General features: G+C 39.0%; 1 protein-coding gene across 4 annotated transcripts in view; it reads left to right on the top strand.

Moving 5' to 3' along the window:
• Nucleotides 1-26,705, top strand: part of EBF1 (EBF transcription factor 1) — a 395,537-nt gene that overhangs the window by 308,522 nt on the left and 60,310 nt on the right. For all 4 annotated transcript variants that reach the window (XM_060093734.1, XM_060093733.1, XM_060093732.1 and 1 more), the window contains exon 10: nucleotides 7,150-7,276. In XM_060093734.1, coding sequence (XP_059949717.1) covers nucleotides 7,150-7,276 — 127 coding nt within the window. The remainder of the gene's footprint in view (nucleotides 1-7,149; nucleotides 7,277-26,705) is intronic.

Raw genomic sequence — 26,705 nt, 5'->3', positions numbered from 1 at the left:
TGGTAATGAAAAATCACTGGTGCGCTTTCTAGTAATCCCAGTTATTTTTTTGGCTTTGTGGCATGCAACTTCAAATTGCATTTATTTCATATAGTTCCATTGGTTGGAAAACGTGCATAAAGGCTTATCTTGGAATTGCTCTTTTGTTTCGCTGGGACATAATTCTCAGCCAGCCTCTCACCAGTGAGAAAGGTTATTTTGAGGACCTGCTGTGTTCCCAGAACATTTTTGAACGCAGGAGAGACTGAGGACCCATTCCACCCTGTTAACGGTGGAGGTAGGATGAAAAGTACAAGTGCCAGGAATTATGGAAAAACAATAAACAGTAGTAGGGAGGGACAGCTGTGGTTGTATAATGGTGGTCATCAGTCAGGCAGACTTGATGCTTCTTATCGGTTCCCTGGTCATTTTTCTTAACTTTCCTGAAATTCATTTTTCACATCTGTGAACCAGCTACTACCTCTGCCTGTCCCTAATACAATAGGACAGAAATCACTGAAGGAGTTTCTCACGGTACGTGGCCCAGAGTAAGAAGACAATGAAAAGTCACTGCTGCTGAAGTCACCATCAAGGTCATCACCACTATCCATTTAGTGTGAGCTACAGGGATACAGATAGTAAGAGCTACTGGCTCTCAGAGAAGAAGGTGATTCCCAAGACTTGTCCTTTTCCCCCAGAATTCTCCAACATGTCTCCATTAATATTTTAAAATACTAGGTACTCTCATTCACCCACCACGTGGGTCACACTTTTGATCCTGCTAGAGACTTTTATAAAAACCACTTGGAGAATTATCCTCTCCCGTGCCACTCTTCTGGACTCCCAGGCTTTGCAGACTGACTCTTTGGGGTTTTGCTTCCAACCCTATGCATCTTTCATGATTCTCTGTGCACCCATAGAGGGAGTCGTTCCTCTTTCCTGTTTCCCACTTCTGCCAAGGACAGGCCTCACCCACCGCCCCCCATGTCTGCATCCTGTCTCTCACGGTCACAGCAGCTTCACTTTGTACCCAGAGGCCACAGCAAGTGTGCCTCGCCTGGCCGACCCCTCAGGACTCTTCTGCTCTTGTGCTCTGAGACTGGAGAAGAGAAAATGCTCACACAGGCAACTCGGAGGGAGCAAAATTGCTGTTGCCGGCAGGTCCTTGGTGTGCTGGCAGCCTCTTCTGGGGCCTTGCAGAGACCATGTGTGTTTCTTTCATTGCGATACCACACTTAAAAATGATTGCTTCTGATTATAATATTAATGCATTCTGATTGCTGAGAAGCCTGAAAATTCAGGGAGGTAAGCAGAGGAAAATATAATTACCCGTAACTTTACCATCTAGTGGTAACTTCTCTTGACACTTTGATGATTTTCCTTTTGGTCTTTCTTCCATGCACATATATATCTAATTCTTATATAATCACATGCAATACATATTGCACAAAACTGATAGTATTCTACTTTTGATTTTAGTAATATTTTTCTCATAATAAAAGTAATCCCTGTAAATGTATGAATTTATTTATTCCAGATTTATTTATATGATTATTATTTCCTGTGCAAGCACATGCATACTCTCTCACACACACAAATAAACACAGAAGTACACACACACACACACACACACACATGCACACGAGGAAGAATCAGGAGAGACAGAAGATGTATCACATCTAATGTCATCAGTCTAGAAATAAACACTGCTGTTGGAGCATTGATCTTTTGTGGCCCACTTTTTAGTATTGCTTAACCATTTTTTTCTTTGTTTTGCCTTATCCTTTCTCTCTGGAATGAGTCCCAGACCTTTAGACATCTTCTTTTTTACCACTTAGATGATATCTGAGCAGTAGCCTCATGCAGGGACCCGAGTGCTGGGCCAGTTGGATAATTAATTTTAAGAGCAACTTAGGGAATGAGGGTTAAATATTATCAGGTTAAGAACAGTGGGTTCTTATGGATAAGGATTGCTTGCTTAATTCAATCAAACATCTAGTAGAATTCTGGTCTAATTTACACAAGTATTTATTTCAGAAATATTTTGGAAATATCCTGTATGTAAGGCATTCAGTTTAATACTTTAGAGGATACAGATATGAATTAGACCCTGTAGCTGATCTTAGAGACCGTCTAATGGGAGAAAGATGTGTAAGAAAATCTTTATGGCACAAAGTAAGATAGGATGCTAAGTTCTATAGTATACATTCCATAATTATATAAATTCTTACAAAGGTGCAGGTAACTGTGGATCAGGTAAAACTTATTGGAAGAGAGAGCATCTGGTGAGGGTCTTAAAGAACAAGAGGAATATCATAGGGGAAAGTTTAGGCAAGAAATGGCATGAACAAAGCAAAGATGTTAGGCAAGGCCGTGGTGTTTTCATGTATCCACATGGCCTTCAGAGTGTGGAAGGGCAGAGTGGGGAGGGTGACTAGCAAGGGTGATCAGCTGTCAGGCCTTAGAGCACCTGACTACCATGCCAAGGAATCTGGACTATACACCATACACAAAGGGGGCAGGTGAGGTTTTGAGCCAGGGCATGATGTGGTGAGGTTGATTTGAAGAAGATAATTCTGGTGGAGAAGGTAGAAGTAGAGAGAGACCATTTAGAAGGCAGTTATAATATTGCAGTCATCTGAGTAAGAAATGGTGGCAACCTGAACAAGATAAAGAAGGCAGGCAAGGGGCCAGTGGAATTCAGTGGAGGGTAAAATCAACATGACTAAAAGAAAAGTTGAAGGGAGAAAAAAAGTAAGATCATCCTAAGTTTTCTGTTTTGGGTGATTCAAAGGAGAGTGTTCCCTTAGCTGAGAGAGGGAACACAGGAGCAAGAAATACACTTATAGGTAGGAAGATGATAAATTTATCTTGGGTCTTGTTGAGATTGAGGTGGAAATAAGACATGTTCAGAGAGATTCTGTTACTCTGTTGTTCGTAAAAATGTGGTGCTTGGCCAAAGAGATCAAAGCTACAGGTGTAGAATTGGAAGTCAGTTTAGGCCAGGTGATTGAGCCAATGAGTGAATTCAAGAAATGTCAGGCAAGTGAAAAAGAAAGAGATCTAGAACAAGACTTGTGAAATTTCTACAGTTAACAAGTTGGCAGAAAGAAATAGTTGGCACATGAAGAGAACAGGAACCAATGAATATGAGAGGAGCCCTGGAAAACGCTTTACAGGCATAAGAGATGGGTTTTCTTCTACTGTTTCAAATAATGTTAGTTAACTTGCTTGACCCTCAACTTTTCTCATCTGGAATACATATCCCATAAGGATGGGTTTTAAAAGAGTGAATGTGAAAGTGCTTTGATAAACCATCAGATGCTCTGCAAGTCTTAGGTCTCATAATTAGCGTCACAGAAGTGAAGAAAGTGTAGACTTCCAAAAAGGAAGAAAGTAGTGTCAGACGCTACAGGGTTTCAGAAGAATATTTATTTTTAGCTCGTTTGGTTTGTGATTTAAGGAAGTTAAGTCAAAAGAGTGAATCTGTTCTCTAATCACTTAGAATAGACTCTCCCAAAGTGTGGGGTACGTGCCCCCTGGTTATACAGGAGACCATTTTGGATTCGACACAGACATTAAGTAGAACAGAATCACATCATGAGAAAGTGATTTTCCTTTTATTTCTTTTAATCCTTCTGATTTATGTTAAGGGACAAAGTCTCATTTGGGGCAAACAAGTCTGTAACGTCCAGCACTAGTTCAACTCCCTTTTCAATAAACCCACGCAGGTTGTCAACATTATCTAGCTAGGATTTAACATCATATTAACCTTAAGATTACCACCCACAGTTCCTTCTTATTTTGTCAGGGATACCAGTTGTGATAGTAATATAGCTTCCTTTTAAAATAAGTTATTTTAAACAAAAAGTTAACCAATTAAAAATTTTTAAGTACATAATTGTATAGGTGGTTTATAGATATGGCAAAACTAAGAAAGTGGTATTCCAATGATGGAAGTTCAGAAAATTTAGACTTACTAGAGCCTTTCCTCCTTCTGTAACTTAGAGGGGCTGCCTTAGTTCAGCCAGGTTGGAACAATGTGGGAAATTTATCCTGAGACAGGGGGAGGGGGTTGGAGGTGGGTCTTGAGTCCTAGACTTCCAAATCTAGACCCTATCTTTTCCCTAAGATGTTGGGTCAATTTTTGAAGCCACTAGACTTTTCTGGACTTTTGCGTCCTTCACTAATGAAATGAGAGTGTTAGTTTTAAATGATTACTAGCATTCCTTCCTGTAATAAATACTGTAATTCTTTGAGTGATTAGTAATTAAGCCTCTGCTTTCAACTGACAGAAGTTAGATACAAGTTTTTCCTTCTGTAAGCCATCAGTATCATGTGTCAGTGCTAGAGCCTGTTCCCAGACTAACATCCACAGCAAGGAAAACATCAACAAATTCACTCTCTAATGATGATTCATATTCTACCTCATTTGCGAAGGATAGTTATTTCAAGAATGAATCTCTGCTTTAGTTAGAGTGATTGATTAAAACTGAAAATAAAATTGTAAATGAAAATTTGTTTCAATTTCCTGAGCCTAGTACTTTACGCCAACACCCCACTCTCTTAGTAGTTTCTTTGCAGTCATATCTAATCAATTTTTAAGGCCCATGAATTTTGTTTCTTAGTGTATCAACTCATAGGCAATAAGTACTTGTGCTTAAAAAGATGTCTCAATTGTCTGCTGATATCTTTCCATCTTTTAAAATATACTTCCCCTGAGAAAAGGGAGGGCAGGTGAAGTATTTTGTAACTGGCTGAAAGTTCTCCTAAATATTATCGTGAATTAATGTTACTCTACAGTCCAAATAACTCTTAAGATAGAAGCGTACCACTTATTTGGAATATAACTATATGGCAACTTCCACCATCAAAAACATAGCCAAGGACCAGGCAGTAAGTGAAAAATGGATATAGCATGTAGATTAACACATACACACAGTCTTTGGATCTGAAAATTTTGAGTTTGATACTACCTTTAAAAAGTTTAAAGGTATGAATATAAACAATTTCTTTTTAATGATTAGATAGGAAGAATTTGTTCCTGTCATTTTTTGAACTGCATTGGGGTCACTTTTTTGCTCTTGTTTGCTCTAACGAGGGTGATTTGTGCGAACAGTTTAACAATTTATGATTCTGTTTTCACATCTGAAAAACAGGGATAAAAATACTTACGATCGTTCTGACCAAATTAGTGTTTTCAAGTAAAATCCTCAGCAATGTAGTAGATAACCTAGGTACTCAACAAGTGTTAATCCCAACATTGCAAAAACACTGTCTGATCAGTTGAGATTAAACATGCACTTGATTTTGGAAGATCATCTTTTACGGCTCTTCAGAGCCTCTTTTCTTCTCCTATTCTCTATACAGTAGTAAACTTGATTTCCTGATTTCGATACTTAAAGATTAGAAAAGCAGTATAGAAGGTGCAAAGGACACCAGGAGGAAAAAAGACAAAAAAATGAATAAAATAGAAATAATTTAAAACTCATAGGTATCCAGGGCCATTTAGTGCAGGGGAAAATAGCCCCTCATACCTCAGTGGTCACTTAGGGCTTTTCTGTATTATAGAAGATATATAGATCTAAGATAAATAGAGCTTTGATACAAGATATAAGAAGGGGTGTTCCAAATGAAAATCTTGATTTATCAAGACTAAATTAAATTATATATACTTTGCTTACTTTAGAAAACATACAATGCATTTTGGAAGAATTTCAGTATGAAAAGGTCAAAATCTTAAATATTTTTTGTGCTTTTGTGGCTAAACCCTTAGCCGTCTGAAAAACTTAGCCATGGAGAGCTCAGTCTCCAGGGGTTCCACACAAGCACGGTATTACTGAAGTATCTTCTGTGTATTTCCAGCAAATAAACTAAGGGTCCACACATTCTATGGAAGAGGATAGGCATTTCTAATTACTAAGTTAAAATGTTTTTTATGCAGATGACCTTTATGTTTCAAGAAAGAGCATTTGAAAGAAATTACTTGTGGATTTTAACAGTAGCAACTTTCTTACATTCTTTCTGCCAGGACTTTGTACTAGGGCAGTTTACCCAGGCAGGATGCAGGGGCTGGCATTTGTGGGTGTCACCTGGATTCTCATGTTGTCACCTGTGATTCTCTGGGCAAAACATCTGAATTCGCACATTGAAACAAAAGCCCTGTCTAAGTTATAAGAAAAGCACAAACATGAGTTAGTATAAACTCAAGTGATCACCCATTGCATACAGACTCAGTACTGCAGCACTGATCTAAATGCGTCTGAAAGGAGGAACGAATGGGCTGTTGCACACACCACAGAGAAAGCACGCAGAGTCCAGCACCATCAGAGGTCAGCCAGTCAAATACCAGGGCTGGGGTTTTCAAAGAACCAGATAATGCCAGTTTTATGGCCGTTAATAACATTTTAGTTATATAAACAAAGATACGAGTACTAAAAAATAAATTCTGCTTTGCAGTGTACTCTGGCTGCCAACAGGGTTCAGAAATGACCTTTCTCATTGTGCACGTAGCATTGCTTAATGGACCACTGATCATCCTCCAGCCCCCTCCCCAACTTTCCATTTCCCTTTTATGGACAGTCCGTAGTTCTGCTAGATCCCTCAGCTATTTCAGGGAGGCACATTCTTGGGTTTCCCCTTTAAAGCTCTTTGATTGTGCCTCTGGTAGTTAATGCACCAAATGGTCTTCAGGGGCATTTCCTACATGTGCTCTGCAGCTAATCAGAGCACCTTGGCCCACTGATTTCCTACCTCTGTGTTTTGCACATGTTTAAGGGCTCACTTCAAACACCAGGCCCACCAGCTTCTGGAGAGGAGTGGCAGAGCTCAGCTCTGATTTGGGTGTCTGCTTCAAACAGAGATTTTCCAAAGGATATCCTGTAGTAGATAAATCATTTCATTAGGCCAGGTTCACTTTTCAAACCAGGAAGCAGAGTGCCTGCCGTGTAGGAAAACTCAGATAAAGTTGTTATGGCTGTGCTCAGAGCACTTGTAAATATTGTCGTCAGTGTCTTTTATACAGGTTCCATCATGATTGTATTTAAACACTGACAGGTTAATTATGTGTTTGAAGACTATGTTTATTGAGAGCTGATAAGAAACATATGAAATGAGTCCTTTACATAATGCAGTGACAATGTTTTTTTTCCCAAATGTCTCCCCCTGTAGTTGATTACTCCTCATGCCATCCGGGTGCAAACTCCTCCTCGGCACATCCCTGGTGTTGTAGAGGTCACATTGTCCTACAAATCCAAACAGTTCTGCAAAGGGACACCGGGAAGATTCATTTACACAGGTAAGAACTACTGCAGATGGTGGACAGAGCTGCCTTGGCCTTGTGGGTCTTTGACGCTATCTTGTATATATGTGTGTGTGTTATTCTAAAATCTATTTTCTCTTAAGACCCACTTTCTTTCTCCATTTCACCCTATGTATGACCAAATGAGGTGCTACTACTACTACTACTATAATTATTTAAGAATTCATCTGGGTGTCCGTGTTGAATGACAGGATCTGTTGAAATCACGGGTTGGATACCTAAAGCAGCAGCATGAGAAATAGGGGAAGAGGAAAGGAATGCTCGACAATCCTGAGTCTCTCTGGATGTCAAACCATCTGTGTGGCAGTTCGTTTGCTTTATGGAGTAGGGGTGTGCTTTAATGCCCAGTACGACGTTCTTCTAGCTTGGTCATGGCATTTGTATTAACGACATTTGGTGATTTTCGTATTTCATTCTGGATTGGTGCTTTCTTTCCCTGTAAGCTGCATTTTTCTCCCCACCCCCACCCCCGCCGCAACCGACTGCCCCCTGCCACCCCAAAGAGCCTTGGCACATGGACCTGCCTTGCAGTAAGAAGCTAGGGTTATAGGGTGAATGTGAATTTCCTCCCGTCACATGGAGAGAACCAGGCATGTTCTCTATGGAAATACATCAAGTGCATAGTCTGAGTGCCCAGTGTGTACTTGAAGAGATCCTCAGACAATCTTTAGGGAACCAAAAAGATCCCTAACCGAGGGATCTTTTTTGCAATCCAGATTCTGATTCAGTAGCTCTGGGTAGGACCTGAGACTCTGCATTTCTGACAAGCTCCGAAGGTGAGGTGGATGATCCTGGTCCAAAGACCATCCTGGGAGTGGTAACATTCTAGGTCCTCTGCTAAGTAGCAGTCATCGCTGGGTAGCTGTCTCCAGAAACTGGCCCCATGTTTCCTTCTTCACTCAATAAAGGACCAGAAGGCCAGCTTAAGTACAGAGTGTAAGTTGCTTTCACACAAGGAGACTCCAGCGCATGAAGGGATAATTGTGCTAACACATCCTAATTATAACCATACAATTAAATGGACAGATTTTATTCCGCTGTAACATTTTACCTCGAAGCCTCTTTCCTTTTGTATTTTAACACTAGGAACAAAACCGACCGTACTTATTAGTGACTCTCCACTCCCCTCAAAATTATAAAAACAATTAATGCATCCTGACCCTTGGAAATGCCTCCCAGCCCTTTAAACAAAATGCAGGTTTGGTGCCTGCCTGACTATTAGTTTTAGTTAATTGAAAATTATAGGATTGACCCAAGAGGAAAATTTTGTTTGCACTCCAATCACTTTTACAAATTAAGGAAAATTACCACAATTTTGTTTAGCTAAGGTTTCACACTGAGTTCAAGAAATTAGCTCAGCCATCCCAACAAAGTCAGCACTTTGTTAGTGAGCACTTGAAAAAATAATAGTCTATCTGGAGTTTTGTGGTGTATACAAACGAAGCATAGAGAAAGCGATGATGCTTTATAGAAGTAGGCCAAGTGTTTTTAATTAGGCTCATTGGTTCAGCGTAAGTTTTGAAGAACAATCAAACTAGCAGATTAGCTGTTTCTTTTAAAGCTAGGATTTCTTGCCATTCATTTTTCCCATGAGAACTTCCACATAGCGCTATTTTTTTTTTTTTTTTACAAGCCTCATTATGGGCCTGCAGGAAAAGGACCAAATGAAACTTCTGATACTGTAACATTCCCCACCATCATTCCGATGGATGGGAGTTTTTCACAATGTTCTTCACTGAACTCAGTGTTCTGGAACATATTACAAAACCACAGAGGCCAAATGTTTTCTCTGAGGAGTTTGGACTCTGTTTTTGGCCGAAAACATTTAGGCCTCGCTGGCTGCTTATTTACTCTGCCATTAAGGACAAGAAAAGGAGAAGAAAAAGAAGAAGAAGAAGAAGAAAATGCTCGTGTGATGGGAGGAACGAGAGGCGATCAGGCATGATTCCGCTTTGGTGACAACGTCCCTGCCCATTAATGGTTCCATTTTGTGGTCAAGACTCCTTTAGAAGAAATTATTTTTAATCAGTGTTCAACGAAATATCCCCTTGAGCCACCTGGCCATAAAAGTTAAAAAAAAAAATCATCCCCATTAAATTACTTAAGTTCTCAAAAGAAAATAGCTAGGGGACCCATCGTTATTGGGAATTTTTTTAACCATTAAAAAAATTGCCATCAATTTAAGAAATCACATCTTGGAAAACCTGTACAAGATGGGAATTAAGATCAAAGGTAAAAGCGGCCGATTTGCAAGTCTAGCAAAGTAGTTAAGGATAACAGAGAGAAATCCTGGGTGTGCACTCCAGGATTTCCCACACGTGTGTAAGTGTGGGGGAGATTTAAAGTATGAAAAAATGCTTCTGCTGATCTTGCTTCAAACTGTGGGCAATAGACAAGAAGACTTAGTTTTTTAAGTATTCTAAGAGAGACTCTCGCCTCTCCCCGCATTGGCAAAATAAAATTTTCAAAGAAACTCGTACAAAAACTTCCCTGTTGATGTAGCTGGCTGTGCACAGTCACTGTGACATTACACCATTTCTAGCAAAAGGGAGTCTCTGTTAATGTCTGAACTACACCTGGAACTCTTGATCATTATCATGAAGTGTTTATGGCTGCTGCTGCCAAGCCTCTGTGATTTGCTCAGTTTACCTCTCTGCTTGTCACCACTTCCTAGCGGAGGCACAGGGATGGGTTGTAAATCCTCTTTGTTCTTCATATCCGAACAACCGCTCAGCTCATTGGAAACCTGCAGCCCTCCCCTTCCGTCCACCCACAGAAGCTCACATTTCATTTTCTTTAACATCCACGGCATTTCAAGATGTGAGGCTTGGTTTTCTGGATGGGGTGAGCTAACAGTTGTTTCTTAGTAGAATATCACTTGGACTTTTTCCCTTTAAAAAGAAAAAAAGAAATGTCCTAGGACTGAAAAACAACAGCCCAAACTAAGGCCACTGTTGTTTTCTGAGTGTGTGTGACAGGGTTTGGGTGTGTGTATGTGCAAGTCTCTAAAAATCTATAATAGATGAAAAAAAAAAAAAACCACACAACTGAGACAGGAACAGCCTGGCCTAATCTATGCAAATAAAGGCAGACTATTGGGGGTGGGGGGAAAGAATCTGACTAAACGCAGATTGCCTGCAAGCTGACTCCACTGGTAGGGACAGGAGGGCAGCTCTCCATCTTTGGTGCTTCAGACCAGGGACACGTGAGGTGTTCTCAGCTGCCAGCTGTGCGGTTCTCTGGTGTTTGCCCAATCAGAGTGAGGGAGGAAAGTGAAGCCCAACTGGATCAGAATAAAAAAGCTCAGTAGCGTAGCGCATCCCTGATCTGATTTATTGTGGCCAGTTATTCTTATGTAAATGTAGAGCAAGGCTGACTTTACATTTTAAATCATGTTTTCTAACAGGAGGAAACAAAAACCCTTTCTAAGGACAGGACTGTTTTCAAAGCCCTCTCTAATCGTGTGTCTGGTCCATCAGTCCAATGGGAAGTAAATCCCCATAAACCTCCACTGCCCTGGAAAGGGTCTCGCCAATATCTTTGTTCTTCTCGTAGCTTGCTTTCCTGCAGTTGTTATGTCTTGAAGTGACTTGGATCTTTTAGAATTGTAATCTCTCCCACTAAACTTTAAGTAACCTTGGGAGCTGATAAGAGACTCCCAGGAGCCTTTAGCTGCTTCTTCAAAGTTCTTAGAATTGGTTTTTCCTCATAAGAGGTGGCCAAATCCAAATGTACTTTTTAACTTCAGTCCAGTTATTCCTCCACTGGAGGGGCTGCTGACTTTGGGAAAAATATGACTGGAGAAATGGGCCACCAAGATGTTGGACCAGCTTAGGTGTGCACCAAGAGCTATATACTGCCTACTGCCCAGAAGTTGGTGAAAGCCCCCAATGGATGATCATCTAACAGCTCAGATGTTTGTGTAGGTCACATCTCAAATCTCTTCTACCACTGGGTTCTCCTATTCTTAACGTTTTCCACCAAGCTTCCTGCCCCTGTGAAACATACATAATCCTTGTATGTTAGTGTCAGAATCCATTTTGAAATAAATATTCTTCCTGGAAATGCTTCTTGTTTGTACCTCATGCCCCAAATTACTTTGCATGTAGAAGGGGCCATGTTGGCTGAATATGTTCCATGAAACTTGATGACATGTACCATGTCTTTCAAATTTTCCTTTTTTCTTCCCAGTCCTCTTATGTTCTCCCTCTGCCCCCACTCTCTCTTCTTCTTTCTTCCCTTCTCCCTCTTTTCATTCCTTCCCCTTAGTCTTTCCTCCCTCACTTCCAAGGAGATGATGTGGCATAGTGATTGAGTCCTTGGGTTTAAGAGATGATGCGTGTAGCTTGAACTCTCAGCTCTACCACTTACCAGACAGGTTATTTTTGGGACATTGTACAATGGCTCTGAACCACAGTCGCCTCATCTTTACATTATCACAGGGAATAATAACTTACTGGGGTTGTTCTTAGTATTAGGGAAATATGCATAAAGCACCTAGGGTGAGCTAGCATGAGCACTTAGCCAGATATTAGTAGTTTCCATTAATAACTGATGACCATTATAATTATTCATTCATTAATTTGTTGCTGACTCCCTACCATGGTGTAATATTTTATATGTGTTGTTTATCTTCTCCACCATGTTCCTAGAGGTCTAAGAAATGCCCTTTAGGAATTTTAGTAACAAAACTGTAGTCATCGGTAAATTAAAGAAGCAACATCAATCAACCACAAATACAAAGAGCACAGTATAGGGCAGCAAGAAAAAGATTTATAAATGTGACGATAACAATTTTGATATAACAAATATTTTCTTAGAAACCACCTCAAACAATACATATTTTAAAAAGGCAGCCCAGATTTATAAAGTTCTCAGGTGTTGATTTTTCAGGAACAACGCACACCTGTTCTCTTATTTCCATCCCAAATTTCAACCCCTGATCTGGAGGCCATAGTAACATGGGTACCATCTATCACCAGCCCCCTTCAAAGGTGTTTAGGTTATAATCAGCTTCAATCCCCATTCAAGAGGTTTCAGGGAGAAAGCTCTGTTTTTAGTTCTTGGAAACCTCCTGCACAAATGAAGGCTGCCATCCTGGGGATAAGCAAAGTCATCAGTTTTAGGGAAAAAGTTTGCACCTAATGAATCTCTTGTTCTTTAGCCTCTTCTTAAACTAGTTCATTGCCAGATTAAGCTTCTGAAAAGCCACTTTCATAACATGTCCCTGCAGAGAAACCTTCCCTATCTACTCCCTGTATGTAAGATGTAGCCCAAACCCCTGGGCTTGGCATTCACAGCTCACTATGCTCTGGGCCCGGTGCTTCGTCGTCTCCACTCAAACCAGTCTCTTCACTATGCCTCCCGCTCACTTCATGTTTAGCTACCTTGGACATGTTGATTCCTCTGTAAGTTCCAATTCAAACTCTTATTTCCCCTCGGAGGTGTTCTCTGGCCACAGTAGCAAGTGGCCAGGGCACTGGGCTGAGATCAGGGAGGTCTGAGTTCTAGTCCCAGCCCTGCAGCTAACTGGCTATGAGACATAGGAAAAGTTGCTGACATGCTCCAGACTACAGTTTCTTCATAGTAAAATGAGCCAATTGGACTAGGTGACGTTGATGTTCCCTATGGCTCATCTTGATTAATTGGAAGAGTCTCTGTCCTTGGACCTCTTTTGTCGCATGTGCTTAGATGGCTCATTCATCATTCACTTCCTTCTACTGTTGGCTCTCTTCTTTTGATCTTAGGTAGACACATCTCAAGAAGTCCACAAGCTGCTTGAGGGAAGAGTGAACCTTCCCTAATCTTACACTGTTTTGCCCACTGTGTTGAAGCACCTTGACTTACTTGACTTACTTGACTTATATCTTACTTGCAATAGGTGTTCTCTAATAATTGACAGACATATTGCCCAGAAGCAATGGGTCCTCATTGACATTTGTGCTCTGGATGACAGGGAATGTAAATAAGAGCTGTTAATTAAGAATCTATCCCTTTTAACTTGAACTTACATGTAGAGAACACAGTCACTGGGGTTTTTGTTAAAGAAAAAAAATGGGGTTCAATCTATATTGTATATACGCTTCATTTTTTTGTCTGTAAAATGAGGATATTTTAACAATACCTGCATCTAAGGAGTCAGTAAGTAAACGTATGTAACACACTCCTGGCAGTGCCTGGTACAGTATGAATGCTCCCTAAAAGTAAATGCAAAAAGAGAGAAGCAGACAATAGGAATGTTTCTCTTCAAAATACAAGGAATTGGTTGTTAGGGCACATTTTGTTTGGTATTATATGTGTGCCAGCTTTCATGTGATTAAGGAAATTGTTTCTTTCTATGCGTTCGAGTCAGAATCAAAAGATCTCGGTTCTAATTCTGATTTTATGACTTTCTTTTGTTACTTCATTCACTCATCTCACAAATATTTGTGGATTGCCTGTTCTATTCTAGGCAGTGTTCTAAAACCATGTTGAGCAAAACCACAGTCCCTTTTTTCAGGGATCTTGTACTCTAAGAGGGAATGTGGATATTCATAAGTTTACAGTTTCAAACCTGCTAAGTGCCCAGAAAAACAGGAACAGAGGTTCAGACAAGAATAAAACAAAGGACTGCCAGTCGGTCAGTTAGAGGTATTTTCTCTCAGATAAAGATGCATGAGCTGAGACTTGAAGGATGACTAAGAGTTAACCTGGCAATTGATGAAGGATAGGGGTCAGGTGGGGTTGGGGAAAGAAAACGAGTGCTCCAGTCGAGAGAAGCATGTAAGAAGGCTCTGAATGGGAGGAAACGTGACATCTTGGAAGGCTGTAAAAATTCCAGTGAAGCTGAAAAATCAAGAGAGAGGAAGAGAATGGTGAGAGAGGAAGAGAATGGTGAGAGAGGAAGAGAATGGTGAGAGAGAAGATTGGGCAGAGACAAGCCTTTGAAGCCTTGTAGCCAGCGAGAGGAGTCTAGTCGTCATCTCAAGAGCAATCCTTAAGTGGTCAGGTGGACATAACCAGACTTTCATTTTGGGAAAATAAAAACAAAACCAAAAAACTCTGGCTGACTGGAGCACAGGAAACCAGAATGGATGTTGGAAGACCTGTTAGGATGCCATTGCAGTATTCCAGGAAAGAGATCTGACGACTTGACTTTGGGTGGTAATGGGTAGAGATGGAATATAGTGAGAGGATTCAAGGGAGTATTTAAGAGGAAAAGTGGACAGGACCTGGAGATGGGTTGGATGTGGGGGTGAGGGGACAGAGGCCTCAGGCCAGGGTTTTTGACTTCCTCCCACTTAACACACGGTGGGGTCCTTGCTTCTCTGGGCATCCAAAGGGTCTTGTGAGTATCAGTGAAAGAATGGGCATGAAAATGTTTTGTAAAGGGTAATAGCCTACACATATGTTAATTGTTATAAAGACGGGCCTAAGCAAACTCAGGAAGAATTGGGGAAAGGAAGGCAAGAAAGCGTTTTTTTTTTATATCAGATTGTTTTCACTTAGGATTCAGCTGAAGGAGGGCTGTGTAATGAACACTTGACGAGCAGTTTTGCCTTAGCAGTGTCCTAATTGGAAAAGACCCAAGAAGAAGTAAAAATTAACAGGCTGCTCCTGTCCACATGTCTCAAATATTACTCCAAATGAGCTATTTACACACAAAGAAAAGAATTCAAGGCAGAGGGAATGTTTATTCTTTTTGCTTTTGTGATCCAAAGGCTAAGTCCCAAGCCTCTTCTCCTCTGCCAAAGGGAATTTTTTCACAAAATATGATTGCTCCTGATCTGATGTACGTTGATGTGATTGGTGATCCTGAACCCACTGGCATTTGTAAACTTAAACACTGTTGGTGCCATAATGGGGACAACAGCAACAAGAATCACTAAACGTAACCCATTGTACTTCTGTGACGTCTATAAAATGAAAGCCGTTTCTGCAAAGAATAAAGCTGGTCCGAAGGAAGCATATTATTTTGCATATTTTATGTACATACTTTCCAAGAAATACGACCTTTATTTCCTTTTTGGAGTGGAGTATAATCAGGACTTGAGTAGCTAGTGTAACAGGATCATTAAAAGGGATATTTTCACTGACATTAGAGGTCTAAATGGCCACTAGGCCTTATATACAACCTTGGCTTTTTCCTGTCTACCCAGAGTTAATAAGTGATAAGGCCAGGAGAGAGATAAATCACAGAAATCCCTGTCCAAAGAAAACATATTGACTACAGCCAAGCAAATAACAGACCATAACCAACGGTCCCATTCATCATTCATGTAATAGGGATATAAAGTGTTTCCTACAATGAAACCGTATAGAAGGAAAAGGCAGATAAGCTTCCCCAATCTAAGGCATGTGATTTGGTTATTAAGGGACATGAACTACTTGTCACATGGCTTTAATCTTTAAGATGTGTTGCCATTTCTAAACTATAAATTTCTAGTCAGGGATTAGAAAGCTATTAACAATAAAGGTAGGAACTGAGCTTTATATGCATTCTTGCCAAGGTAATGCAATACTATAAAGTCTTGAACCTCTAATCTATTTAGTATACTATAACATGATTTGGTTTTCAAAGCCAATAAACTATTTGGAGTTTTTCAAGGCTGTTGTTTTTGTTTTTTACCCAGCATCGTGATAAATTAACCCTTCAGTTTTTAAACTATATACCTTGAAACGGAGGGCAGTGGGTGGGAGGGAGATGAAAATAAATTTTTATTTTTCTCCTTTCCTAAGATATATTCCAAATGTTTGATGGAGGATTGTTTTCTATTTTATTTGTCCACAGTTACAGTGGTATGGATACTCGTCTTTCTGTTCATTGTTAACTAAGTGATGTGGTGCCCACTAGAGCATTAAAACTTGTTTTTCTTTCTTTATTGCAAAGTTGCCCACACTGATTTCAGATAATTTAGGGAGCACCAACAGAAAATAATTAAAATAGTATTAAAATTGCCCACATTTCTGCCAGTTCTTTAAACATAAACAATACATGTTAGCTGTTCATATTATTTTTAATGGCATATGTCTTGTCTTTTTCCTATGCAGATTATCTGCGTCATTACCAATATAGGGTGATACCTTACATAATATTAATTTGTTCTTTCACTTAACTATCATAAACATCAGGGCATTATGAGTTTAAAACAATTTTTAGTGTCTCATAATCATTTCACACTTCAGTAGAATCTCATCATGAGCTATATCTTCATCTTCTTGTTAAAGCATAGATACGTTGAATCTGGGTTCTCAGCTCTTTTTGTTCCTGAGAAACCTATAGAGCAGGGTCATTAGTCCCATACCCTCGTTCTTGGCATCCTTATTGGTTGGGATTCATCAGCCACCCCAGCTGACTCCATGGAAGTAGCTCCGAAGGCCTCCTGTCTCAGATGGACTGAGTCTCAGAGGTTGGGACCAACCCCCTGACACACAGCTGTTTGTTCTACCTGAACCACCTCTGGGGGTCAATGAATTCTGTAAATTTTGCCCCACTATGTGAAGCACTTCTGTACTTTCCATAAGTAAAACTGAGAACTCATCTAAAACACGTCTGAAACTTAAGTCCAAAATTATGACAATAGGTGGGGCGATGCAGGCCCCTCCCAAACCACCTTCCCCAGGATAGCAGCATTTCTCACTAGAGTTTTGAACTCCTTTCCTCTCTCTACCCTGTGGGCTTCCAACAGCCTTTCTTGACTTCTATACTGTTTTTTTCCCACTCTATCTTCTTTCTCTATCTTCTTCCTGTCTGTATTACTAGAATGTAAGGCATGATTTTCCCCCTGAGAATCTGTGTAAGGCTGACTCTATTATTGGCCCATTTTAAAGATAAAAACACTTAGAAAAGTGAAGTGCCTTCCCCAAGGTTCTGTAGTTAATGAATGGAGGAGCCAGGATTTGGACCCTGGTGGAAGGATACCATAGCCTGCACAGCTGTAACCCTCTGGGGTATTGCTTTCACTTATTCAGTTTTGGAATTATGTGATCCCCTAAATTAGATCGTTAGTGATGGGAGAGTGTGGGCATTTCTAGGACAGGTGAGATCTGACAGGACCTGGAGCCTTACATATTTAAACAAATCGTATCATTATGAACATCATGCATATTCATATAGGATAGAAGATTGAAAAAACATGAGAAATATGAAGAGATCCATTATCCCATCCCTCTGTTAATATTTTTTAGTCTTCTAATATTTTTCTCATAAACTCTTATGTATTTTTATCAGAGTGAATCACAGTATATGTATATAATTTTGTATCTTACTTTGTAATTTGAATTGTAAAGTAAACGTTCCTCTATTAGTTTAAATTCCTCCTAAATGCATTTTAGTGGGTATGTAATAGTCCATTTTGTGGCCACATCATAATTTACCTAATTGTTCTCCAATCATTGGATAACCACATCTTTTCTTTCACAGAACTTTCAACATCATATGTGCCAGAATAGAGCATATATAACACCTTGATATAAGGTGTTCCCTCATTTTCCTAACAAAAAGTTTTCTGTTTTAGGACCATGTTAGCCATATGCATATTTATAGATACCAGTGAATTATCAGTTGTCTATTTATAGTATTTCACATGTTAATTTAGTTAAGTATACATATTTAAAATCACTTACATAATTTACAACATTTACAAATATAACTTTTTCCACCTTTAGTGTTTACACTTCTGTTCAGACTCATTACAGCCATCTTTAACATTTAGTGCTTTTCTTTTTATTATCAAAGTCAGAGCCATTTTTAGTCCCATAATATTCTCTTCTATGTTAGTTGTTTGAGATCTTCTTTTTGAATCTGTACATGATGCTTTCACTGAAAATTTTATCAAAGCCGTAACTAACCATTTGCTATATTTTAATCTCCAAACATAACCACTTCAGCAATGTTCTTAAAGCTGATCTTTTGTTGTTGTTGTTAGTTTCTGCTTTAAAACAAAGTGAATCAGTTATACACATACACATGTTCCCATATCCCCTCCCTCTTGCGTCTCCCTCCCACCCTCCCTATCCCACCCCTCCAGGCGGTCACGAAGCACCAAGCTGATCTCCCTGTGCTATGCGGCTGCTTCCCACTAGTTAAAGCTGATCTTTGAAAGTCTTGTTTTGAGAAACATTTGTAATGGTGAGAGATCCAGGAAAAATTCTACATTTATGTAGGTTTTCTAATCTTCCTTGTTGTTTTTACTCTCTTCTTCAGGTGACCTCTTAAGTATCACCATGGATTATAGTTGGTTCATGCCCCAAACAGTACCTAGTTTAAAAATAACATAATTGGGAAAGCACTTTGTCTTAAGAGAGACTTTAAAATTATTCAAATATATAACAAGGAGACTTTTTTTTTTTAGAAGGCTATTCTTTCCATGTATGTCAGCACATTGATCCATCTTTCCTATTGGTGGGTCCTATGGCATATGCGATCTTTGGTGTGAACTGAATACTGTACCACATAGTATTTTTGATTTGAATAAAGTGGATCTTAAGTGGATCTTCTATTAGTCAGGGCATTGAAAGTGCAGGTGGAAACCATCCCATTAATGTCAGATTGGAGAATTTCTGCCAAACCTCTCAATGGTGAGGGAGTAGACAGAAGCTGGGGCTCCCTAAATCGTGTGCAGAAACAGCAACAGAAGAGCAGACTTCCCCTCATACCCACTGCTCTTTGACCTCCAAATGTAACTCCTGTTACATCAGCTGTGGCTTGCTTCTTTATATCACGCGTGGAAGGCCTGACCAGCTGGGGAGGAGCCACCTGGGATCAGCCTCGGTGGTTAGTGTCAGGAAGCCTCAACTCCCAGTTAATATGGAGTGAATTTAGGCCTTTGTTTAGTGCCAAAAATATACTTACATTAAATATCTGCACAGAATAAGGCCTTCCCAGTCATTCTACACATGCGCCTAGTTTCCTTTTAGTGTTAGCTGATTTTTAAAATACTCACTGAGGCCAGGCCGACTATTTGAGATTATTGGGAGGTTTGGATGGAGGAAAGTGTCCCTGGAGAATCTGTTCTGAGCAAGCTTGTATGTCTCATTCTTCTCCAGTTTGTTCAAGACTAGAAAAATGAAACGTGCACTGACTCAGTGGAAGACTTGGAAATTTTGCTTAATAAAATTATTGGCATCAAAGCTAAAAAATTATTGTGACTTGTCAGAAAGTTATAAGTCAGGGACCAAAGTACAGGCTTGGCTATTGAGCCTCTTTGTCTCATCTTTGTCTTATGTCTGTGTAATTAAATAAATTTACCTCAATGCAGTCTGTACAGTTGACCAAGACTTTCCCATTCGATTCTCTTTTGTAAGGTAGGTAGGACAAGTATGTTTAGCCCCATTTTCGGGTATGAAAAGTGAGGTTTAGAGAGAGGTAGAGAACAAATGTATGGATACCAAGGTGGGGAAGGGCGTGGGACGAACTGGGAGATTGGGATTGACATATACACACTACTATGTATAAAATAGATAACTAATGAGAACTTACTGTATAGCACAGGGAACTCTACTCAATGTTCTGTGGTGACCTAAATGGGAAGGAAATCCAAAAAAGAGGGGATATATGTATACGTATAGCTGATTCACTTTGCCATACAGCAGAAACTAACACAACATTGTAAAGCAACTATACTCCAATAAAAATTAATTTAAAAAAAAAGAGTCATTTAGGTCACCTAGTGATGGGTCTGATATCAGATCTATATCACTCCAAGTAACTGATTAGACTCTTTGGTATTTCATATTTTTACATCTACAAATGGACTTAAAATACTTTTACTTCATTTTTTAAGTTTTCTACGGTTATGATTCACTAATTAGGTTGGAGGCTTCTAGAGTCTTAGGCTGCCTCTCCAGCATTGCACTTTTATTATACATAGCAGTTTTATTTTATTCATAGCACTTACCACCAGTTGATACAATCTGGATTATTTCTTTGTTTACTTGTGCACAGTCTGCGTCTCTCACTAGAATATAAGCTCCAGGAAGGCGGGTCCTTGTCCGTCTTGTTCAACTCTGTATTCTCAGTGTCTAGTATAGTGCCTAGCACAGAGTGGGAACACTCAATAAATATTAGTCAAATTAATGAATGGAAGAATGTATGAAAAAATGATTGAAAAATCTAGCCATAAATTTATGAAATGTAAGCCCTAAAGATAACCAAATTACCCAAGTTGTTGATTTCTTTATAGAAGATGAAAACTAGGCTTATGGAATTTAAAAGACTTGGCTAAAGTTACTCAGCTGGTGGTAAATCTTTATACCAGAGCCCCTTTCTTTGGCTTGTCTCCACATTGTGTGTATCCCCTTAGGCTCATTTGGTTATAAAGAAACTGTATGACTGTAGATCTCTGGAGTTAAGACAGACCTCACTTTGAATCTAGCTATCTTCTTAACCAGTCTGAGACTCTGTTTCCTCATCTTTAAAATGGGGATGATGATATCTCATATGATTGCTGTGAGGATTCGATTAGATAATGCATGTGAAAAGCTTAGCACAGTGCATGGCATGTAGTAAGTGCTCACTTAGTGGCAGATCTTATCAAAACAGGGTTTGAGAAAAACAGACTCTTATAAATCTGAATTTTAGAGCCGTCCTGAACCAATCTGCCCATTTTGTAGAGGAGGCTACTGAGGCTCCTGTAGGAAGAGCCTTTCCCAGACTGACATATAATTGATTTGTATACAGAACCGGAACAAAACATACATAAATGGAGTTAACTATTTTGTGAATGGACTTCCATATTTATGAATATGTAAAGACATCACATTTTTGCATGGATATAAAAATCATTCAACCAACATCACCATAGTATTTAGCAGGCTCATTTTGAATTCTTTAATGTTGTCAATCTTTGACCTTTCAAAGAAAGGGTGAGATAGTATAGCATGTTTGATTCCTTGGGCCTCCAAAATGTGATCTGTTTTTTAAAAAAGTGTCATGGGCACCATTGTTCTGATTTGTTTACATTCTTGACTTTTTGTTGACAAGAAAAGAAGGAGCTTTTCTTCGCCTTTGAGTAAATCAAATTCCGAGAGGAAAGTCAAGTGCCATTTTACCATTGATGAAGTGGAGCCTTGCAATCTAAGGGTGTTTTCTTCATCCTGTATTTTTGTGAAAGCCCAGCTTAAGAGCAGGACATCTATTGGTCAGCAGAAAGTATTGGGAAACCTCATCGGACTAGACAGTCATTTTCCCAAGGTCCAGGTCAGGGAGGGACTTGGCGGGGTCTGCCTGAATATACTGTCCCCTCCACATTCTCATGTCCAGTGCCTGTAGGAACTTAACGAGGACATCTGTGGACCCTCCACTCTGCCTTTAAATCTCAGTTCTCTGGAAGTCCTTGAGGAGATAAGATGTGTTAGGCTTTGCTGCATTTAGTGATCTTACGTTTACTAAGTGGGCTTGGAGGCAAAATCACCATCATTAGGGGCAATGAGAGGGAAATACTTGCAAGATGATGGTAACCAGGGACAAGATTAAAATCTGCTTGGGAAGAGATCTCTGCTATGTGCCTGGCACAGTGAGGTATTTCAATTACTGTTTGCTGCCTGACTGGCTGACAGTGAATGAACATGTGAATTGTTATAGGCCTGTCCTGCAGCTATCTGGGAAGGAGGGTATCACTGTATCAGTGGCATATCCCAGTTCATAAAAAAATCCAGATTGTATAAGGGGATTCTGCTCTAAATCTTGCTTGGGGCTTATGTTAGAATTCAAATAAATGAGTTATTTTTTTTTCCCAGACCTTCCCAAAAAGGCACTCAATTGTTGGTGAAAAGCAAAAATGGGCTAGCTGTCCACTGATGCTAAATGTAATGAGTAGAGTAAAATGTAAAATACATTAATTCCACTTTCCTAACTGCAGCTAATTAAGGGTGGCTCATTTAAAACAGACCTAATTTAATCTACTAATATAAGTATTCAATTAAAGTTGTTCCCACTGCTTTCTTCTCAGACTACTTTTTTGTATACTTATATATGATGCATTCATGGTGTGAATCCTTCTAAGGGTCGAGGTTGTAATGGAAAAGTGGTTTCAGGACTTGATAATTGCCCAAATTAAATAATATATATGTAAATGGAGATCTGAGTGTAAATTGTGCATGGCAGTGCTATAAGGAATTGAGTCCCTTTATCCTGGTACCTTTCAGCCAATCAGAATAAAGTGCTTCCCCTTTTATTCTATACCACTTAGGACAGTTTATTGCATTATTAAGTACATATTACGAGATGCACATTGTTATTTAAGACTCATTGATTTAAGCAGAACTATTCTTACAAAGTTTCGTAGCCTTTTGCATAAAAAGAGAAGAGGCTGTATACAATTATAAAACCTTAATGTAATATAGCAGCCTATAATATAATATCCTCCCATTTTCTAAAGAAGCCACCAAAGGTTTTAATGAGTTTATTAGAAGTACTGTTTGTGAGTTCTGGGATGTCATGTCTAATTAGACTTCATGGATTTAAGTATTTCTTTAATGAAATCTGTAGCTTAACTCACCACGGTTATATTCCTTGTCCTCCCACCCTTAAAATGATTTTACATTATTTTTATTTTGGGTGGCATTAAAAAGAAATGAAAGACTATGATTCTGCCTCATCCTCAGATGGATATAGTGAAAAATACAGTGCTTATTATGAAGTTAGTGTGAATTACCATGTAATTACCACTGGTTGCACTGTAATGATTATTTAGTTACCACTGACTGAGCATCTCTGCCAAATAACACACATTATTTCATAGGAAGCATAGAATTAAGTCATCCCGGAGCTCACGGAGGGAGTATATACCCGATCTCTTTCCTTAAGTATGGGTGCTGCTAATATTAACAGCTAAATAATCAAGCTTGGAGCAAACTGACAGCAGAACAGGGTATGAGTTTACATGATTTGATTTGCTGATGTTTTAAACACTTAGCAGGGGACAGCTATAGAAGCCAATTAAATCTCTCCAAGGTGCATAGAGTTATCTCCTTTGTGAGAAACAATTTAAGGGAATTGCATTGGCCCTTAAACTGGAGGGGAGACGAAGCATTAGGAATGAAATTTCAGATGCAAAGTGCTGATCAATCGTGCCTCCTTCTGTGTTTTTTAGCTTTGTGTTGTTTGGGCTGCTGCTATTTTAAAGGATTTGCACTTTTATTTTGCAAGCATAGGGTTATGTTAAACTTTTCCCCGTAAAAAATGTTCCTTTGGCTATTGATTATGATGTGCCTTTTAACAAGGCATTGTGTCTAAAAGAGTAAAACAAAAACAAAAACAAAAACATGTCAGTACATTCCATCCCTTTCAAATACTGCATCTTATTTAGTGTACCGGAATTCCCAGTTTAAAGTAATCACAAAATTTATGGAGAAACGGATAAAAAAGGTTGTAAAATATTGATTTGGGGAAAATAATAACACAACTCATCTATAATAAGAAGAAAAATGAAGCAATAATTCAGGGGGTATCGAGCGGTTTGCTGCTGGGTGTATTGATCCAGTCCTTACAGTATAAGATCGCACCTGAGATTGCTCTGAAAGAAAGAACAGCATTCCTCAGCTCATTATTTCTCAGATACTATCACCGTGTTACACGGGCCTTGCAGAGTTGGGGTGGTTGCAGCTGGGACAGTGGGACCCGCAATAATAAATAAATAAATAAATAAATAGCTCAGAAATCTATATTGCCTTAAATCCACTGTGCCTGGTCTTAATAACATATTGGCTCTGATTTTATAAATTCTTCATTGCCTTATAGTAACTAATGACAATTCCGACGCCGTGTGGTTCATTTAGGGACCAAAGAGATCTTCATCTTACGTAATGGGCTCTCATATTTGGAAAGAATTCTTGTCTTGTCTGAAGACGTTTGCATCTCTTGTATTTCTTCGTTAAGTCACTAAGTTGAAAGCAACATATTTATGCCACTTTGCTTTGACATGGCATCATTTTATATTTTAAGACAATTTTTGGACTAGGCCATAGTATTATTTTTTCTGAGAGAAATCTTTTTTTTTTTTTTTGTGGTACGCGGACCTCTCACTGTTGTGGCCTCTCCCGTTGCGGACTCTCAACCACTGCGCCACCAGGGAAGCCCCGAAATCTTTAATATGGCCTGAAACTTTGACATTCATATTCACCGATCATGAATTTATAAATTTATCTCTAATGTTTAAGATGTTGACACATTAACTCGACAATATGCAGTCATCACTGTAACTCCTTAAAATGGTAGAATGTATTTCATTGCTGAAGAAGTCTAGGTTCTTTCTAGACTTTGATTATCCTATTAGTAGTGAATATTTTGCTCTCATTTTATTTTATTTTATTTTATTTTGGAGGAGAGAGTGGAATAACATTCAAATTCCAATTTAATAACAAAGTTTTGATACCAGTTACCTTCCAGGCATCTTTTAGGCTCTGTGACCCAGAAAAGTGAGGTTCTTCCCTTCAAGACACTTATATTCTAGTAAGAGAAGGAAGGCAACGTGGAACTTAAGAAGTAAATAACATAATTGTCAGACTGGTAAAAATGTTATGAAAGAAATAAGAAGTGTGATCTGGTAGAGCATAATGGGGCAGGAGGGCTTCTTTAAATAGCAATTAGTACAGTAGAGTTAGAACAGTATATAAATGGAGATCGCTTCTAGCCTGCACAGCATCACCCAGACATGCTTTTGTTTCTAAGCATCTGTGGATTTTCCCCAGTGCTAAAGCCATGCTATCATTTGCCCAGAAGCTTCACTTTCCCTACCCCATCCCCCAGCCACTCTGTGATCATCATCTAGAAATATGAGCCATGCCAGCTGACTGTGTTCTCAGCAGATCAAGCTTCCTGAAATTTCAATAAGCATTGATCCATGTCATTGCACCAGATCCTTGAAATTGTTGTTTCTATAATATTTGTCTCTCCATTTCTGGCTCTAAAAGAAAAAAAAAAATTCCATGGAACAAGAGGCCAATGCCTTGTGTCAATAAAGGTGGATGGAGAGGGAAGGATGGAGAAGCAAAAAGAATAAAACATTTAACCATCAAGACTTACTCACAAAATAGCTTTCAATAAACGTACAAAGCGTACCCCTCCTTCTTTATCCACAAAGTAAGATTGAAAGTCATCACTGAGTCTTAAACTGTGAATATTGAAATTGCAAGATGTGTGGTACATTTAGTGGAGACACTGGTGAAGTGCAGAAGTCATTTAAACTTTGTCTTTTAATTGTAAAGATTTATTGGCTGCAAGGAAAGAGAATATTTATGAGCATTCTTAGGTATTCACAAAACACTTAGTTGCCAAACAGTACGAAGAATGGAAAGAAACGATCATTACAAAGCTGGATGATTCAGGAAGTGTGGTGATAAATATGGGAGGGACAACATATTATCTCAGCCCCTTCCAACTCCACATTTTTGAGTCATGATTATCAAGTGTGTCACTACAGGGAGTATGCTAAGTCTTTTGGAGCTAAAGGAATGTTAGTTTTAAAAGAATAATCAGGCAATGTTTGGTAAGTACAAAGACAATAAATGATGTCAAGTCATCTTAGCTTGAATAAATATATACTGTATAATTGCCTCTACCCTCTAATTTCTTGTAATGAAAGGAAAGTGGCAAGCAACAAGAAGGCAATTAATTGCAACAATGATTACTTAGCTTCTGCAGTGCCCAAATTAAAAAGAACACTAAGATTACTTTTTCTAATAGATCGTATTTTTAAAAAATCATCGATGCTTTTAAATGGCAGCTGTGTTTGAATCGTTTTAAAACACTATTTATTTGCTTGTTGGCAAACAGATTGTCAAAATGAACTTTTGGTTGTTTAGTATGGTCCCAAATAAATAGAGATAAATGTCATATCATAGCTCATCTATTATAATCCTATTCTGCTGTGTGCTTCTTTTAATTTGAGACAGGCTGATTTTGAAAAACAAACTTGTGGCTGTCACTGTGATTTTACTTGTGTGTACTAGTTCTCTCTTGTCAACACGGAGTCTTGAATAGAGCGGTAGGTACCCAGTGGTTGTTGAAGGAATGAGTGGACAAGAGCCCTGCTCTTTGGCTTTTGACAGGTTACTTCACTACTTAAAATTCTATTTTCTTATCTTGAATAATGGGGGAAATAAACATATCTTCTTCACTAGTTTGTTGTAATGATTAAAATAGATAATATGAGTAAGACACTTAGCAGATTATAAATGGTGCACATTAAGGACTCAAGAAATGGGAGTTCTTATAACTGATGACTTTAAGTAGTTCTCAATCTGTGAATTGATTATCTAATAGTCTATTTCTATTGGGTTCACCAGAGTATTTGCAGTGCCTAGTACTGTTTCTGGCCCAGAGTAGATGCTCAAAAAACGTTTGTTGACTGAATGAATCCCCCGATTCTCATTAACAAATAACAACAGCTATTGCTGCTAACACTTAAAAGGTACTTACTATGCG

The sequence above is a fragment of the Mesoplodon densirostris genome, chromosome 3 (genome assembly GCF_025265405.1).
Source record: "Mesoplodon densirostris isolate mMesDen1 chromosome 3, mMesDen1 primary haplotype, whole genome shotgun sequence".
Taxonomy (NCBI): domain Eukaryota; kingdom Metazoa; phylum Chordata; class Mammalia; order Artiodactyla; family Ziphiidae; genus Mesoplodon; species Mesoplodon densirostris.
The sequence above is the reverse complement of the archived record's forward strand: the minus strand, read 5'-3'. Positions and strand labels throughout refer to the sequence as shown.